This window comes from Crocuta crocuta, unplaced genomic scaffold (assembly GCF_008692635.1).
Source record: "Crocuta crocuta isolate KB4526 unplaced genomic scaffold, BGI_CrCroc_1.0 scaffold25, whole genome shotgun sequence".
In the NCBI taxonomy this organism is placed as follows: Eukaryota; Metazoa; Chordata; class Mammalia; order Carnivora; family Hyaenidae; genus Crocuta; species Crocuta crocuta.
The window spans coordinates 15,073,163-15,092,737 of record NW_027532015.1 but is presented as its reverse complement, the minus strand read 5'-3'; the positions used below and the strand labels follow the sequence as shown (position 1 = coordinate 15,092,737).

At 39.1% G+C, this 19,575-nt stretch overlaps 1 protein-coding gene across 3 annotated transcripts in view; it reads left to right on the top strand.

Moving 5' to 3' along the window:
- PDE7B (phosphodiesterase 7B) overlaps positions 1–19,575 on the top strand; it is a 326,628-nt gene that overhangs the window by 238,836 nt on the left and 68,217 nt on the right. For all 3 annotated transcript variants that reach the window (XM_077776126.1, XM_077776125.1, XM_077776127.1), the window contains one exon: positions 13,133–13,216. In XM_077776126.1, coding sequence (XP_077632252.1) covers positions 13,133–13,216 — 84 coding nt within the window. The remainder of the gene's footprint in view (positions 1–13,132; positions 13,217–19,575) is intronic.

Genomic DNA, 19,575 nt, shown 5'->3' with positions numbered 1-19,575 from the left:
GCCTTCCCCTCTGGCAACCATTAGCTTGCTCTCTGTATTCATGGGTCTGGTTCTGATTTTTGTTTGTTCATTTGTTTTGTGTTCTAGATTCCACATGTGAGTGAAATCATGTGGTATTTTCTCAGTCTAGCTTATTTCACTTAGCATAATACCTTCTAGGTCCATCCCCATTGTCACAAATGATGTGATCTCATTTACTTAAGGCTGAGTAATATTCCTCAGACATATTTTTGAGAAATAAATGAATAATTAATTATCCAGCTGGTCTAGAGCCCCTAAAATAAATTAGAACCAGAGGTGTAGATTTAGTTATACAGGACAAGAATTGAATGGGTAATGGCACTTGATAAGGGAAGCCAGCTAAGATTTTGACCTAAATATTAAACACACACACACACACACACACACACACACTTCACGTAGAGCAGTATATAGCCAATTATTTTCCTTAAAACAGTCATCTTAGAAGACACTTGAAAAATATGTTTTGTGTCCAAATGTGTTTAGGAAATGCTGTGTGATCTCATTTCTTGGATATTCATAGTAAACATCAATATATTGAAAGATCTGAAAAATTTTGCATGTATTAGTTGGGGTTCTCCAGGGTTCTCCTGACTAATACAGATTTTGGTACCAAGGGTGGTTCTAGAAGAACAGTACATTAAGGATGAGTTTTCTGAATTGGCTCTAGGTTTTCTGGAATTGGATCTCTAATTTGATTAGATTTAAATATGCCAAATAATCTCTTCCCAGTAATAAAGAAAGCACTAATAACCCATGTTGTGATGTGGCAATAGAGATGTGAAAAATATCAACCCTGGATACTCCTAATTGAACACTTATAAGAGACAAGTCCTGGGTAATCCTATAAGATTCCTTTGAGCATTTTTGTCAAACTAATGAGGATAATGAGATTGGCTGGTTGTTCCTAATGTTGCTGGACAAAATGGGGAAAGAAAAGGATGAGTTAGGGATCCAGATTTCCTGCTGAAGCACCACATAAATGACCTGCAAGCTTCTATCTCTGCTCCGAAAGAGACTATTCTTTCCTATAGCTCTGGATCTGAGATTCCTGAAAACCAAGCCCAGAATCTCATCATGTTAGTGGCTGAAGTGCAACACAAATTGAATCCCAATATCGCAGAATGTCTACTATTAAAGTGAGGACTTTGGGAAAGAATGGGATCTTGGTCATTGGAATAGGGATATATGGGAAGCCCCGGATGAAGCTGGGGACACTGAACCCCTAAATTCTGATGACTTTTCTTTGGTCATAGAAGCAACCTCTTCACCCTGTCATAACAAAATACCCTAGACTGGGTGCCTTAAACTACAGAAATTTGTTTTCTCCCAGTTCTGAAAGTTAGAAGTCCAGGACTGAAGTGTCAGTTATTTCTGATTTCTTCTGAGGGCTTTCATTGTTTTGCAGATGGCCACTTTCTTGATTCATCTCACATGGTCTTTCTTCTGTGCTGACCAGATTAGATTAGGGCCCACTCTAGTACCCTCATGTTAACTTAATCACTTCATTAAAGGTCCTATCTCCAAATATAGCCACATTCTGAGGTACTGAGGGTTAGGGCTTCAATGCACGCTTGGGAGGCAGGCACAATTTAGTCCATAACACTGTAATTTTTTTAAGGGTTTAATTTTGTTAAAACTCTATGCTTCCCAAGAGCATTTGACTATAGCACTGTTAATTCACATGTTCATTTACATATCAAAGAGTAATGTTCCTGACTTTGAATATACACTGACCCAGATTTATAGAGCAATATCAATAATAATATTAAACAATAAAACTATAATAACATAAAATAGGATTTACATAATGTCTTTTATGTATATTTAATATTTAGCAACATCAGTAATAATATTCTTGATCATAAAAGTTTATTACAAAGTAATTAACAGAGTACTTTTATCCACATGATTTCATTTATTTCTACCTTCTATGAAGAATATGGGGCAGATATTATTATCTTTACTCAATGGAACAAAATATTTCATAGAGGCTAGAATCGTTAAGGCTTAGTAGGGTCATAGAAGTAGTAAATAATAAATTGATTTCTTTACTTTGTAATACAGTTTTTATTTTTTTTATTTTTTATTTTTTTTTTATTTCTAGGAGAGAGAGAGAGAGACAGCGTGAGCAGGGGAGGGTCAGAGAGAGAGGGAGTCACAGACTGAAACAGGCTCCAGGCTCTGAGCTGACAGTCAGCACAGAGCCTGACGCGGGGCTCAAACCCACGAATCACGAGATCATGACCTAAGCGAAAGTCAGACGCTTAACCGACTAAGCCACCCAGGCGCCCCTGTAATACAGTTTTTAAACACTATATAATACCCACTCTCCCTTAGCAATATACCATGGCTCTCACTTCAGTTCAAGATGTGTTTGAACAGAAATGGTACCATATTAGGTAAGAACACATGCTTTGGACCCAGTCTTCACACTCACTGGTTTCAAATCTGCCTTCACACCCACTGGGCCATGCTATCATGGAAAAGTAATTTAATACCTCTCTGTCCTTCATATACAATATTGATAACGGTACTTCTCTTGGAGAGTTATTCAGAGAAGTACTTACATCATAAAAAATACTTCAAACATATCCTAGCACATACTAAATGTTCAATACATGTTAGTTATTACTATAGAAATAAAAGTTACTGGCTTTAATAGCAAAATAATTTCCTACAACAAGGATATAATATAATCAAGTTAATCATTTCCCTTTCCAGTCCATGTTTGTCACCTGTTTCCCTTCTGAAAAAAAAAAAAAAAATGAACAATACTTGAAGATTAAAAGAACCCTAAGTGCCATGTTGAAACAGAAGTGAATTAAGAACTTCCAAATACCTCCTATCTCTGAGCAGACGTCAGCAGTGATTATGGTGGTCTGATGGTCCCTCTGAGGTCAGCAGACTTGGTGTGGAAGTCTCTTAAGAGCAGGCAATCTCATGGGACTTTGAGTATTTCCTGCCCTTGATCAGCAACATCTTTTCTTGCAGTATTTTGGCAGGTTTGTCCTTGTTCCCGGCCAGATTCAGGAAGTTCAGAAGCACATGAAAACAAACAATACATTAAAACATTTTTCTCAAATTATTAAAAGTTCAAAAAAACAAGAAATTATTCAGCAATATTGGGACTGGACATTATTTTATCTTATTAATTATATTTATTCTCAATTGATATACCCATCCTTTTCTTCTCAACAAATACTTTTCTTGGCAGTGATTTACATTAAACTTTTTTCCTGAAGTATATTTAAGTATAGGAAGTAATTAACAAGGTATTAATGCATTTTGCAAAAATATAGAGGAATTTCATAACTTGGACTATTTTGTCTTCTGTGCAGTTTTCAAATTATGCTTTGCTGTTAATATCATTCTTAGTGATTATTATTGTTCTTAAGATCAGCATGATTTTTTTCTAAAGATCCCTTCCCTTTATTTCAATGATCATAGTTGGATGAATCACAAGCCAACAAAATAACACGCTACTTTTGCAAATTTTACTTATCACTTAAGATACATCTAAATATCTGCTCCTTAATAAAAACCTTCCCCATTTCCCAACTCTACATGATATCCAAACTACTTGGCTTTTATTTCTCACCATCGTCACTCAACTAAATTCAATGGACTTTTTCAATCATCATTTCACTTACTCGTTCAGCAAAATTTATCTGAAAACCATTCCCTCCCTCTTGAATAACTCTTCCATGACACAGCAAGCTTCTGGATTTCCTCTTACCTCCACGGCTTCCCCTTCTCCCTTACGGACTCCACTTCTGACACCAAATGTTATAGTTGCTCAAGGCTGGATGATAGGCCTTATTCACTTCTCACTTCACTTTCTGTGCAACTTCATACATGCTCATAGTTTTGTTTGACTTACAAATTTATATCTCCATCCCAAACATTCCCTCTGGGTGTCAGACTCAAGTGTTTAGGTGCCTACTTGACATTTTTGCTTTGAAATCTCAATAATACATTCAATGTGACCAAAGTTGAACATGTGAGATTCTCCCCCCAGATCTGGCCCTTCCGGAATTCCCTTTTTCTATGATAAATACAATCAGTCATCCAGTTGTGGAAGCCTATCTAGGAATTATCCTTGCCATTTCCCTCTCCCTCAGTCCTAAAATGCTATTCCTTACCATGTATCAATTCTACCTACTAAATATCTCTAAAATCTATTCACCTCTCTACCAGTACCACCACTTTACTCAAAGCTACCATCTTTTCGCACCTGAACTATTACAGCAATCTCTTAACTTGTCATTCCTGTCTCTCCAATCCATTCTGTATCCTGTACCCAAAGTTGTTTTTTTTTTTCAATATGCAAATCCGATAACATCATCATTCCCTTAAACTTATCCATGGTTTCCTAATTCTTTTGGAATAAAGTCAAACTTGTCAGCCTATCCTACAAAGTCCTGACACCTATTCAACCTCATTTTACACCATGCTCCCCACGCCCAGCATCCACTTTGATCTTTTCGCTGTGATGCACTTCCTCTTGTTAAGGTACCTCAGATATGCCATCTTCCTGCCAGAGGACCTTAGAAAATGCATTTCTATCTGCCTGGATTGCTGCGCTCAGGGTGATCATGTAATGTATGATCCGATCAGAATACTTCTGGGTGTGAAAGGGACATTATTACTAATTACACCAGGCAAAACAACAGGTGTAAATCAAAATTTTCCAGGGAAAATCAGGACATATGTTCACCTCAAATTAATTTGCTTTCATTCAACAGATCTCAGATTAAATGTCACCTCCTCAGGAAAGCTTAAAACAACCTCCCTGGCAAGGTGAAGTTTATTAACTTTATTAACGCAATATATGTATCTTTTATTCCACTATCCAAAGTTGCACATTTACATTTACACACATAAGTGTCCCTTCCAGTAGACTAAACTCCATGAGGCCAAGACTGTTCCCAAGATTCTTCACTATTGTATTGTCTGCCAAAACACCATGTATCAGAAGTATCATGTATATTAAATATCATTCATTGAGTCAAGAACATAAAATAATGCCTCTTCGGGAATTCCTTTTTTTCCTTATTTTTTTAATGATTTATTTATTTCTGAGAGAGAGAAAGAGAGACAGTGTGAGCAGGGGAGGGTCAGAGAGAGAGAGGGAGACACAGAATCTGAAGCAGACTCCAGGCTCTGAGCTAGCTGTCAGCACAGAGCCCAAAGCAGGGCTCGAACCCACGTACCGTGAGATCATGACCTGAGCCAATGTTGGACGCTTAACCGACTGAGCCACCCAGGCACCCCTGGAATTCCTTTTTTCAGTGATTGGCACAACCATCCAGTTATGCAGTGCAGAAATCTAGGAATTATGCTTGACACCTTCCTCTCCCTCAGCTCCAGTATTCAGTTTTTCTCTCTGGCCTCCTCTCTCTCCTCTTTCTCCCCTTCCTCTCTCTCTCTTCCCCACCTCACCTTCTGTGTGTTTGTACACGTGTGTGTGTGTGTGTGTGTGTGTAGATTTTTTCCAGAAAGCTAACACATTCATCAGATACAAAGGACATCTCTCCCTATATCAAGTGGTTTCTGAAACTAGTACTATGCATTTAAATCTCTTGTCTGTAAGAAACTTGCTTACTGAAAATCTGGCATAAGAGTGTAAATCACTCCTTCAACCACAGTTCTGAAATGTGAAGGAACTTTCAATGTAAACATTATATCTGACTTAAATACACTTATCATGGTGAGCACTGAGTAATGTATGGAATCCTTGAATCTCTATATTGCACACCTGAAACTAATATAAAATTACATGTTAAATGTACTGAAATTAAAACTTTTTAGTTTAAAAATTATATTTAATTAAAAATTAAACATTAAATTCAATTTTACCAACTGAAACATTTAATAGCATTGCTAGGAAACCATTTGAGGTCCAGAAATTTTCAAGTTACTTATCCACATAAAATCATAAAGCCTCACAATGTTTCTGAGAGAGGGATGCAAACCCAAATGTCCCAGTGCCACTAAATGTTAGACTTCTTCTAGCATATACTATATTTGCTCATTTCTGTGACTCTTTTCTAGATGATTATCCAAGTGCCAAGATGACATCCAATGGGCCTTTTTATTTCCCTTTTCCTCCCCTGCATTCCAACACTTTGTATAATGTTGTGAATGAGCATTGTTAAAATGAACTGAAATGATCTGGGGTCCGCTCAGAGCTAGCTCTAGATTTGACCGGTTTTCTGACTCGCTTACTCAAAAGTTCTACTGACCTACGAGATGCCTACACCTGCAGTGGGGTCCAGACTCCCTCTGGTCTAACTTCCACCACTGGGGCCTCATGGGTTCCCATGACACGGGCCACAGCATTCCTTTCATACTGGGAACGCAATGCTCCCGTGAAAAGCACCAGGGTAAACATTTGTCTTTCTTTGGGACATAGTTTTAGTACTCTCTTTTATAACCCTAAAATACCCAGCACAGAGAAGAGAAAGAGCCTGGAAGATCAAAGGAAACCATAATAATGTCATGGGTGATTGCACTGGTCACTGCTGTGGAGAATGGGGACAGTGGCCCTGTGCAGCAGTGATTAGAGAGCAAGTGTTCCCGAGGCCACTTGGCTTCTAATCCCAATTTAGCCACTTGTAAACTCCTTGCGCTCCTCAGTACAAAGGGGATGAAACACACATCTCCCTCAGGGAGACTGTCATCAGGCCTAAACCAGCTCATACGTGTAGCGTCCTTAAAACAGTTCCTGCCTTAGAAATCCTCCTAAATGGTAAATCCTCCTATCCTAGGAGAGGGGAGATGAGGGGCAGAAATCTCGGAAGAACAGTAACAACAAATAATCGTTACTATTTTTTGAGTGCCTACAACGTGCCAGGCATTATGAAGGGGTGGGGTGTGAGCAGGAACAGAGATATCTACATTTATCACTGTATAACACTTATTTAAAAACAATAAACTTTGCTTTGACGGGATTCTGGAAATAAAAAAGCATTCTGCGAGAAATAAGTGAATAATGTGCAAGTTTACATCAGTGTTTTCATTACTTAAGGCAGACCCAGATCACATATTCCCTAAAATGATTCTGCAGATTATTCCCCTTACTTTTAATCTTTGTAAGAGGACATGTTCTTTGTGTTCTTTTAAGTTCTTTTACAGCTTCTTGGAATTCTCTTTAGGCATTTCTGCTGCTTCTTGTTCAATATCTTTCTTATTTTTTATTAGACTCCTGTGTTCCTGGTGATTGTAACTTATTTTCCTCAAATTTTTTTTCTCATTTTCCTTCTGTATAACCATCAAGCTGAAGAATATCTAGTCTGAGTTCAACCCTACCTCACCTACTTTAGAAAATAAAGGCACTGTTATTTATACATTCATCTTTGTAACATTCAAGTCCCAAAATGCACCTTTGTCATAAAGTATTTAATAAGTCTAAGTGAAAATTGCAAAGTAGTATATATATAGTATTGTCTGGGGACTCTAACTTGGTGAAATTTCTCCTTTCTCTGACTTTGATATAGAGACCAAATTTTATTTTTTTTATAGTTTACTTATTTTTGAAACAGAGAGACAGAGCATGAGCGGGAGAGGGTCAGAGAGAGAGGGAGACACAGAATCTGAAACAGGAACCAGGCTCTGAGCTGCCAGCACAAAGCCCGATGCAGGGCTCGAACCCACAAACCGTGAGATCATGACCTGAGCCAGTCGGATGCTTAACTGACTGAGCCACCCAGGCGCCCTAAGACCAAGGTTTTTAAAAAGAAAAAGAAAAGAAAGAAATTTTTTTTTCCACATGCAAGGAAAACTTGATTTTGTTTTGGTTTTTTTTGCCAGAACTGTGGTTTTGGCCAACTAACTCCTGGTTTGTCTCTTTCCTACACATAAAGCCCTCTCAGCAACAGCCCAGGAATACACAATTAGCTCAACAGATCAATAGACAAGAAGCCTCCTACTCAGCCAGTTCAACACCTAGTCCTTAGTAACCAGACAGGCCAAGCCTCACTCCAAATAGTAAAGCAGAAGATTGAAGCTTCAAATGGGAAATTTGGTCTGTCAGCCATCTTGGATCTCACACAAGTTCAGAGCACTCAGGACAATCATCTCTGCCTGAGTTATCTAAACTGGCTGCCTGTACTATCCCCTAAATCTACGGGGTGATCAAATTGCACAACCTTCCTCCTCTTTGTTTAGCTAGATAAACATCTCAGAAGAAATAATTCATTTTGCTAATTGAGAGTAGTCTTCTGAAATGTTCTAAGCTGCCAGCTGAGGCAGTGCAGCCTGGCGAAAGCTCCTGTCTGAAATCTGAGGATCTGAGTTTTCTCTGCCCTCATTTTGCAAGTTTATAGCAGTGACATGAATTAGTACTGTCTAAGGAAGCTCAAAAGAATAGCTTTCACGAAAGCTTCTTCTCTCCCACCATATTTGGGCTGCTCCATGGTTGTATCTTTCTGACACTGTATCACCAGTTCATCTTCCTTGTTCACAGCAACGCCCCTGCTGTGAATCTCTCTCCGTGTTTTCTTTNGATCATGACCTAAGCGAAAGTCGGACGCTTAACCGACTAAGCCACCCAGGCGCCCCTCTCTCCGTGTTTTCTGCAGCTGTTATCGTTGCCTTCTTCATTTGCCTCTGATGCCCTCGGAGCACAGTAGCCACTTCTCTCTTCCTTTCCTACCCCATTTCCCCCACCCTGAAGTGACCTTGACCCCACAACTGGGGCCAGAGCCTGGGTCTCGTCATGGGGTCCATGTTTCAGCCACTGTAAGTTGTCATCGCTGTCAGAGTCTCCACCATGTTTGCCAGTTACATAAGAGGCCACATAATGTCTGCTCCCCAGCGCAAGCTTTTATTAAACAGAGACAGCCCGAGAGGCCAAGTGGGCAAGAGGTTCATCCCGGAACCACGTCCCCTGGGAGGCTGAGTGGCTGTCCCCGGGTCTTGGCTCCTGGAGCCACTCAGCTCAGCTCTCTGCCTGTGTTTGCAGCCTTAAATACCCAAGGACGACATGTTATGTTTTCGGCCTGAAGGGGCAAAAGAGAAGCAGCCCTTTCAAAATAAGAATTTCCCTGCTGTTTGTTTCATTTTGGAACACAATAAAGACAGGCTGAGGACACGACTCTGAGCTGTCAACACTTCCGATCCGGCTTCCACAGCACCTTTCGCTTGCCAGAAAAAAAAAAGTTACTTAAGTGAAACAAGGGCCTAATGAATAGTCAAAATAATTGTTTAGCTTGGATATAAGGCCTTAGGTAAATAGATGATTGCCGGAGACCAGAGGCCAGAAAAAGCAGTGCAGCAGGACGCTACTTGTTCTGTTTTTCGGACATCAGCCCAGTGGCCTCTGCTCCTCCAGGGGCGGTTGTTACTGAATTATTTCTCTCTTCCCACGAGCATATTGAAGCAATTTAGTATCAGAAGGGGCTAATAAAAGCAGGGAGCATGAGGAGAGCTTTCTATATTGGAACTATATCCTCAAAACATAAATTTTACCTCAGCAGTCTCAAATAAACCGAATGCTCAGGAGATGGACTGCTTAGTTTGTTTGTATTTACCTTTCCGTGTTGAAAATGTCTAAAATGCTTTGTTAGCCCACTTACAATTGTCCTGCCTCCTGCCTTACTAGTAGTTTTAACATGATTTCATCCTTTTTAAGCACTATTATTTACTACCCCTAAAAACTATCATTAGGTTTATGAATAATCCACTTCCAAGACTGTAATTGTAGTTATAGACAGAAGGAGCATTGAGAAGGAACCTTTCAGGTATGGGTTTGGTAGTTTGTTGTTGTCGCTGTTGATTTGTTTTTTTCTGTTTGTTTATTTAAGTTGTCTTTGCTATCAACTTACTTCACATTTCTTTTTCCCAAAGATGGCCTTACATCATGAAAACTCTATTTAATTAAGAGCTTGATTAAATTAGTTGCTAGGTAATTTCAGTTCTCCTGAATAATATTTTTAATAATTGCTTTCCATCTCTTACTTGAAAATAATAGATGCCTTGTTGATCCAGAACAGGATTTGGTTGTCTTACTCGTTCAGCTCATTTCCGCTGGACTGCTATTCAAATAAACAACATCTATCTGATTGAATCTCAAATTCATCAAGGGGGGTGGATTCCCCTGGTATTCAAGTTCCTGGAATCATGATGAATATATATTTGGTTTATTGGCAAATAGCAATCAAAGCATACGTTGGGCAATAAAAAGTGAATGCTTAACTGTTTATATGATTTTGTATCCCGATGATATAGGAAAAGGGTGAAGAGCCAATTTTGGATTTGAGCACAAACTCCACACTTACTAACACTGTGAGCTTTGAAAAATTATCAAATTTCCACTGGCTTCAGTTTCCTCATCTGTAAAATGGTCTAATAATAACACCTATTTCACTGGGTTGTTGGTAGATGATATTCAGTAATGCATGATGTAAGGATTCAATAAGTGTTGACCATCATGTTATTTTCATGCACCTTATAATTTCCTCACAACAACCCTGTGAGGGAGGCAAAGCTGCTGTAATTATGCCAATTAATTTAAATATTAGAAAACTGGACATCAAAGTGGTTATTGAGTTGCTTGCAGTCACCCAAGATGGTGAAATATTGATCCTCTCAGTAACAGGAGTCTCTGAATTATTCACATATTGCCTTCCCTTTACCCATCCTGCCATGTGATGTTTAGGAAACATCTCTTCCATGTTCCTGTCTTTACATGACAATGGGCATCCTCTGCCTTAGACTGTCAGATGGAAAAACCTGTAAATTTTGGCAGAGGCTTTAAAACCTCTATTGATAGTATACAGAAGTTTTCTGGGAAAATGGTACCCTCTGAACTTCAAAGTCAGGAAGAATGCTTTGCTAATATTGAGAAAAACAAGTGCTAGTGGACAACTGATTTCCAACTGGTGAGCCTGAAACCCCTCAGAAAAGCCCTCAGAGATGACACAATGGGTCAACAAACCTAAAGCTTAGCTGTCTTCATAGATCAAATGAATACAGACTTATCTGTGCAAAAGATACGCCTATCTATCATTTAGAAAATGTCAATCATTTAGGCAGTCCTGAATTTATTATATCATTCTGACATGCTGTACTTTCCCAATGGCTGCTAAATTTCACCTATCGTGAGGGTCTGTGATTTTTTTAAAAACCATGTGTGCATACTCCTTAGGTTTAGAAACCAATGGTATTGAGGAAACAGCTCTGCCTATGAAGCCTAGATTTAAGGACCAGCCCTGCTAGTTATAAGTTAAACCACCATGAACTCAAATCAATCAAAATCAATAGATATCTACTGAATATCTGTAAAGGGCCTGAGCCTTGGGCTAGAGCTGAGTAGGTGAACAGCAGTCCTGAGCTTTCATCCTGAACCTCCATTTTCTCACCTATAAAGTAAGGAGATAATAGTGGCTCTCCTCACAAGACTATTGTGAGGATCCAATGAGATAAACAAGAAAATAAATACACTGTGATGTTTGTGAAAGTGCTTTGTAAACTCTTTGGAGTGTTATAAACATGGAGTGCTCAAGACAAGCTGCTGAAGACAGGAAAACCCTTCAACTCTCCCCAGTGGCTTTCCTATAACTGCTGGCCGTCTACCCCATGAACTTGCCAAATGCTAACAGCATTCCTTTCTTTGATCTCAGATGATACCCATATTTATAAAAATACTTTTCCATCTTTTTCTTCCTCCTCCCACTTCGTTTGATTCCATAAATTGTAACATCCCTTAATATCAATATGGCACTATAATATCAGATTATACAAAGCATTAAATAAGGCACCAATATAAAATTCGAAGCACAGAATAACCCAGGGGCTCACAGCTTGCAGTTTGTAAGCCCAAATATGCACAACGCCCATCTGTAAGGGATAGTTTAAACATTGCCAATGGCACTGGTTACAGCTAAAGGGGATCTTGCCCAAGCCCTGGTTAACTCCAGGGGGTAGGAATGAAGGAGAGAAGACTGTCCTTTTTCTCTAGTCATAGGCTAAGGCCCCACTGCCACCTCATGTCTGGGAAAGAGTGGTTTATGGGAGTGGACCCCTTACTTGTGGAATTGAAACCTTCCCTGATTCGGTTCTTCCAGAAATACAGAAAATCTCATGTATTTTTATTTCTTCTCTAATTTCATATTTTCTGTGCTATTGGTACATTTTGTCTTTATATTTATTCTTGTCAACAGAGGACATTCACTTAGAGTCTGCTAAGTGCCATACAATACACAAAGCACTACGGAAAAATGTAAAACACATAATTAATATGCATGATTCTTGCTTTGTAGGAGTTTGGAATAAAAGTAAACCCAGCATTTATTGCAAGACAGCAAGTGTTATTTTAGATTCTCCAACCAATGACAGTTTGAACCACTGAGGCTTAGAGAAATAGATTTCCCAAGATCATACAGGTAGCAAGTGCCTGAGCCGAGATTGTCCAAGGTCTCTTTCATGTTAAAGTACATGATCTTTCCATTCTATGTCAATCCCTCCCTTGATCAGGAAGGCAGAACACACGTCAAAAAGGAGAGTGAATGCAGACATTAAAGAAAACCTGCAAATGAATAAGCACTACAAGCCCCACAGACTATTTTGTATACGGGGGTGGAGAAGTGTGTAAAAGTACGTGGAGCTGGGCTGGCCTTCACTGAGCACATTCTACAGCAGATCAGTGATAAAGTCTGGGGAATAGAGCAGTGGACACCAGTCAGATAACAACTGTGCTGGAACCAAGAGAATTAACACTGGGCAATTAAACATTCTAACAAGAATAAAAGTTATAATCCGAGAACATCATTTGTTCTCCCAGATTCAGATCCTTCCTCTTTGTGGCCCTCAGACCATGGGAATTTTGTAAGTTACTAAAATTTTCACAGCTCCATCTTCCAGGCAAATCTAAAAAAGAGCAGAGTGCTGCTTCATGTATTAGAGTACTGCCAAGTTCATTACACTTAGCATTCTCTAAATATCCCCTCTCATACAGCTCTCCCTTAAGCAAGGTGAGTTGAAATCATTTTCCTCCTGTCATTTGGTGTTGGTTGCAGTGACATAAGAGAGTAAGAGGATTTACAGAGGAAAAGTGAGTATACTTGGCAACGTTTTCAAGCATTTGTTTGGATTTTCTGTTTTTTAGGAGATGTACGACTAAGGGGTCAGACGGGGGTTCCTGCTGAACGCCGTGGCTCCTACCCATTCATTGACTTCCGCCTACTTAACAGTGAGTAATCAAGTGTACCTGGAAAGGAACAAATGTTTTCTTTAAAAAAAAAATCTCACTTCCCTCTGAACTTCAAAACCCTTGGAGGTCTGCCTTCCTTCCTCCATGTCTCCCCTCCCAAATGGAACTTAACCCCTTGTCTTTAGATTTCCTTCCTAGTGAAGTGATTCTGGCACTGACCTACCTCCCAGAGCTTTAGTGAGAATCAAATGAGATCATTTCAGCTTTCAAAATGTCTTAAAAATCATGAAGCCCTATACAAGGAAACTTACTCCTTTCATCATGCAGCACATTCTTTCAACCTTCATCCAGAACTAGACCAGATGAGATTCTATTTTGCTGTTAAAACCCCAGAGGGAAACCTACTCACATGTGGCCCTTAGTAACTATCCACTGTCTAATTCTCCCTTCTTTGTCTCATCGAAGTCCCTGAAATCTGTTCTTGCATTCCTGGGAAAGCTCTCCATCATGGCTGAGCCCTTGTAGTCTGCACTTGCTGCTTCCTCCATTAAGACTACCTTGGAAAGTCATTTCTTTCTACCTTTCCCCTTCATATATTACTCCTTATTTGGAGTGTTGCTCAACCTCTCCATAATTCTGTTAATTTCAAATTCCCTTGGAAACCAGTGACCAGTCACCCTGCCTGATAGCATGTCTTCTATCGCAATCATGCTGCACTTTGGACTCGGGGGGTGGGGGCGGTACGGGGAGAAACTGGATAAATTTCACAGTTTGCTTCAAGGTTTTCAGTGTTTGGTTCTCATACCACTTCCCATCGATAAATTTCAAAGTGCTGGGTTGCACCCACAGAGTATTAGTTTCCTTTGGCATAAACAAGTTCAGTGAAAAGGTAATTTGATTTACCTCGACCCCTAAAAATTACTAGGAGAAGTCAAAACTTGCTATCCTTGGATCCTCAAAAGGTCAATAGGGAATAGAGATGCTTGTATTTCTCCTAGCTTATTAAACTTCCATAGCAATGTGCAGTATCCATTTTCTCAGCTTTTTCTGGGACACAGAGACTTGGAGTAACCATTCCATATGAGATGACCTCCCAACCCAGGCCCCCAAAAAACTCATTTTAGAAGACACAGTTGATTTGCTAACCCAATGCAATATTGGATACAGATTATGGGGAGCTCGGATGGTGTCTCAGCTTTCCTCATGACCCTGAATAGGCTGGTCCAGCTACTCATGGAAGTTACCCCTTTTGACAGTCACTAGACTATACTGGTTTCCAGTTTCCAGGCATATGGCTCCACCAAGTAAGATGGGAATGAATAGAGGGTCCAGTTAATTCACTGTCTCAAAGAGATCAGGACTGTCTAATGGCTTCACATACTAAGTGTGAGGTGGAGAAAATAATCAAAACAGTCTCTTTCAATATTAGATGAGATGTTATATCATGTTTTCTAATATAAGGCATGAACAAGTTAGGAAAAATAGGAGATACTTGTCTTTATAATAATTCCAAGGTTCCAAATGATATCATCTGTTTCTAAATTATCCCAGTGTTAGTAAGCAACATCAGCTAAGAGCAGTTTTCTTTGCAAGTGGGATTAAGGAATAATTTTTCTATATACATCATAGGTCTTTGTAACACTTGGATTTGGGTTTTTTTTATAATTTGTTTTATTTTTAGAACATTAAAAAAACTGAAAAAAATGTATAAAACCAATGCAGGTAATATTTCACTACACTATTATTCACCATATAACAAATCACATAAAAGTAGGTGCCATTCTGTCATCCCTCTCCTGAAGGTCCTCTGGAAACTTCCTAGTGCCTGGACTCACCCCCAGCCTCCTTCCCCTGGCCTGGGATGCTCTCTGCCCCTCCACCCCCATTTCACTCTATCTGTTGCTCTAGACCTTCCACACATTAAGTAACAGTGTTGGCCATCCGTTCTGAAATTCCCCTTCTCCTCTGCTCAGCACAGCACTGTGGATAACTCCTTCACTCACATCTCTTTAGCAGTAAAACATGCTAAAAAACGCTACCAACTTGTCTTCATTGTATTTTGCTTTCCAATGGACTTACTTCCCCCCCCGCCCCGTATGTATAGAACACATCCCTAAACAGACTACAAGATCCTGAAGATCTGTCCAACTAGATCGAAGGATCCCCTCAAAAAGACTATATTAAATAATTATGAATGTCAACCATCCCCTATATTTTGCTCAGCAGTTCATTCAGATTGGACTGAAGCCCTCTAAGATTCTTCCTTATTTGTGGTACTGTCTATTCCATTGTCAAATGCCTGGGATACCTGGTTAGTGAGTTGAAAATACAATCGATAACATTACTGTAGTCATTCTCCACAATTTCCTAGGTTAGTAGGCAGTTAAAGCAACTTGTCACTAGGTAGAACCAGGTGTGTTCTTTCTGTGTTACGTACAGTCACTTAAGATGTAATATATTTGTCACATCTCCTACTACTTTATATAGAGCCTATTTAATTCTCTTTAAGGTCATTCATGTTCTCATTGGGGTTTGCCTGCCTGATTTGTTAGTGTGTGCTTTCTGCCTAGAGGGAAACATTTGAAACATACCTCTTTAAAAATTTAAAAATAAGCCCTAAAGATACATTTTTGTGACCTTTTCCTAAAACTATTAATTTTACCAATTATTTCCAGTTCTACACAGTACGTACCAGACTAGTATAAAGTGATTGTTTTTGTATCATTTACCTTAATTTTGAGTCATTCTTTCCAAGTACAGACAGACACCAAAGACTATTTTCCTCAGGTGCTTGCAGTTTTGTTCTCTCTCCCAAGGTAGAACCTAATCTTGGAATTTTTTTTTTAGTTTTTTTTTTCATTTATTTAAACAGATATTTATTAAACTACTGGGATGTGATTGGAGCTGTGTTAAGCATTACAGATACAATGATCATTACACATTTGGGGTTCTAGCCATTTTAAGGCTTTAAACTAATGATTTTTAAATCAGAGTTAATACCCATTCTTCTCAAGCTATTCCAAAAAATAGAAATCGAAGGAAATCTTGGAATATTTTTAAAAACACCATTTATAGGGAAGACCAAATCACCATAGCCTCTATCCTTGGTGTTTACATCCTGCAACCTTCCTTCTAAAATGCTTAGTGAAACCCACGTGGCTACCACTCCGTGTCCATAGTGTCCCTGGAGCTTTTCCTTCTTACCACTTCCTTCAACATATGTCCCTTCTACCACTTCCTTCAACATAGGTCTTGAATGTCTGGAACATGCATAACAAAAATGTACATTACTTAGTAAGGCCCACTGCACTTCTCCATTGGCCCCAAAAGGCAAAATCCAACCTGTTATAGCAGAACAGAAAATGTCAGAATTAATATCTAAAATAACTTCCCTGGGGGTGCCTGGCTGGCTCAGTTGGTTAAGTGTCCACTCTTGATTTTGGCTCAGGTCATGATCTCATGGGATTGAGCCCAGTTCATGGTGAAGCCCAGTGAGGGTCTCTGGGCTGACAGCACAGCGCCTGCTTGGGATTCTCTCTCTCCCTCCCTCTGTCCCTTCGCAGCTCAAGTGTGCTCTCCCTTTCTCTCTCTCAAAATAAATAAATAAACTTAAAAAAATAAAATAACATAACATAAATAAAATAACTTTCTTTGTATCAGAATAAAGTTTATAGACATCAAAACAGTTAACAAGAATGAGACTGGGCCAATAGCAATCAATGAAGTAAACCTGCACTCCCATCCATGCCTGTTTTGGTATATATATATATAAATATATATATATTATATAATTATATATATTATTATATATTATATTATAATTATATAATATATATATAATTTTTTAATGTTTATTTATTTTTGAGCGAGCGACAGAGACAGAGACAGAGCACAAGTAGGGGAGGGGTAGGGAGAGAGGGAAGTGGGCTCCAGGCTCTGAGCTGTCAGCACAGAGACCGGACCGACGGAGGGCTCAGACTTATAGACCTCGAGATCATGACCTGAGCTGAAGTTGGATGCTTAACCGACTGAGCCATCCAGGTGCCCCCGTGCTTGTTTTGTAAATAAGATTTTATTGGAATACAGCCATGCCCATTCATTTATGTATCATCTACAGCTACTTTTACACGCAGAAATCATTGGCCCACAAAGCCAGTAATACTTACCTACGGTTCTTTACAGAAGAAATTTACTAATCCTTAAATTAGAGTTTTTTAAATATTTTAACATTTTTATTTATTTTTGAGAGACAGAGAGGGAAGGCGAGTGAGGGAGGGGCAGAGAGAGGGAGACACAGAATCCAAAGCAGGCTGCAGGCTCTGCACGGTCAGCACAGAGCCCATTGTGGGGCTCGAATCCACCAACTGTGAGATTGTGAAATCATGACCTGAGCCGAAGTGGGACACTTAACCGACTGAGATGCCCAGACGCCTCCACCCTTAAATTAGATCTTTAAACAAAGTTGAAAGGGTTCATGACATCTCCATAGGTGCATTCAGCCTGGTCTATTTTCCTTTGTTAATGTCATTTTTTTTTCTTTTCAATCCTCAGTTCCATCAGTTTACTTTCAAGGATGAACTCACATTGGCTTAATTTACATGAGATAGAAAGAAGTATAAACAGGACTTTCTTGCTAGTCCAGCTTTTAAATTCCACAATTATAATTTCTCACTGCACAAACATTCTTCTGTAAGAGGCGCCCTTTCCCATCTTTTTTGAAGACATGGTACTACCACACCTACGTACTTGTCTACATTCTGCATATAAGATGACAATATATACCTAGTTTGCCTCAAATTTGTACCTGTTTTCCAGACATACTTACTAATAATGCCATTTTCCATTCCCTACGTATTCTGGCTGAGACAATAAATTACAAAATCAATGGATTTTATAGTTTTTCCTGCAAAAAAAAGTTACTTCAAGACAATACCTCTTAAATGTCACTTTCAATCCAGGAACAAAGATCAGAAAATCCTCCTCATGACAGACACATCCAGATCCATGCATGTCTTGATTGAGAATATGTAAGATAAAGTTACTTGTTGACAGACAATGTTATTTACTATTTATATTTTATACAGTTTAGAAAACAGACATTTATATGAGCTTTGAGAAGCTTCTCTGGTCAAGTCGCAGAAAAATGTGGCTTCAGCACCATTGTAGGACACTGGAATCATAAATCTTTAAAGAAGAGGATTATCTTTACCCCTAAGCATGGTGGGGCAGAACAGAGTGAGAGGAAAGATTGACCATTATTTTTATTCTCCCTGCGATACTAAAGCAGAGACTCAAAAGAGGCCCAGAAAAATGGCAAGGCAATGGCTCGATTATCCCAATGCCAATTTCCTATAGATTTGTGTCATTTACTAACTCTGTTTGGAGGGAAACAAGAGAAGAGAAAACAGAGGAGTGCTCAGAGAAACGTGCGGCTGCAGAGGCCAATGTCGCAGAAGCAATCACAATTTTCTGCAGAACAGGTGGTTACAGTTCCCCTTGTACATCTCTGTCTCCTGGTTTAATATAATCAGTAGGCTGAGTAGATAATGACTAGGTGGGGATGTTCCCATGGCAACCATTTCAGAGCAACACAATGTGATTTCCACACTAGCTCAGCAAAGGAAGTGACATACAAAGCAAACATTCCCAGTGACTGTGGAGCTTGAAGGAACGAGGCAGCTTGAGCTGCAAGTTTCAGGGCAGCAAATTTCAGCTGCCACAGAGAGCCTGGAGCTCCAGACCAGCCACGGGACTTTGCAGTAGTAGGTTAATTGGCTATTTGGCTTTTCCTGTTGGTTAATTTGCTAATCTTGATCTTTAAAGTTCTATTCCTCCAGATCTGCCTCTCCAGGCAGGGCCATTATCACTACACAAGCATGAGGTAATTTTAGTAGAACTACANTTATGGAGAAGTGACCCAGAGACTCAAATACTTTTTTAAAGCTGCCGTCTAGAACATTACACCCTGAAAAAAAAATATAAAATACATTCATAAAAAAACTGTCAACCAAAACCTACTAAGTATGTTACAAACCATCTGGTGCTTAAGTGATGTCCCCATCTTAAATTAAAGAGGGACATTTTGCTTATAAACTCAGTTTTCTAAGAAAGAATTCCTAGCAGCTGGTGACAGCCTTTTAGTAATCTTCTTAAAGGTAATTCTTAATGTTTCCTATGAGAACCACACAAACGTAAAGAACCTAAATTAAAATGTTACAGGGTGAGGTGTTTAAGGGCACAAACTTGCAATTAGTAGATAAATAAGTCCTGGAAATCTAATGGACAGCACAGTGATTACAGGCAACTGTATTATCAACTTCAAAGTTGTTAAAGCACTACATCCTAATTATTCTCACCACAAAAATTAAATGATAATTATATGACCTAATAGAGGTGTT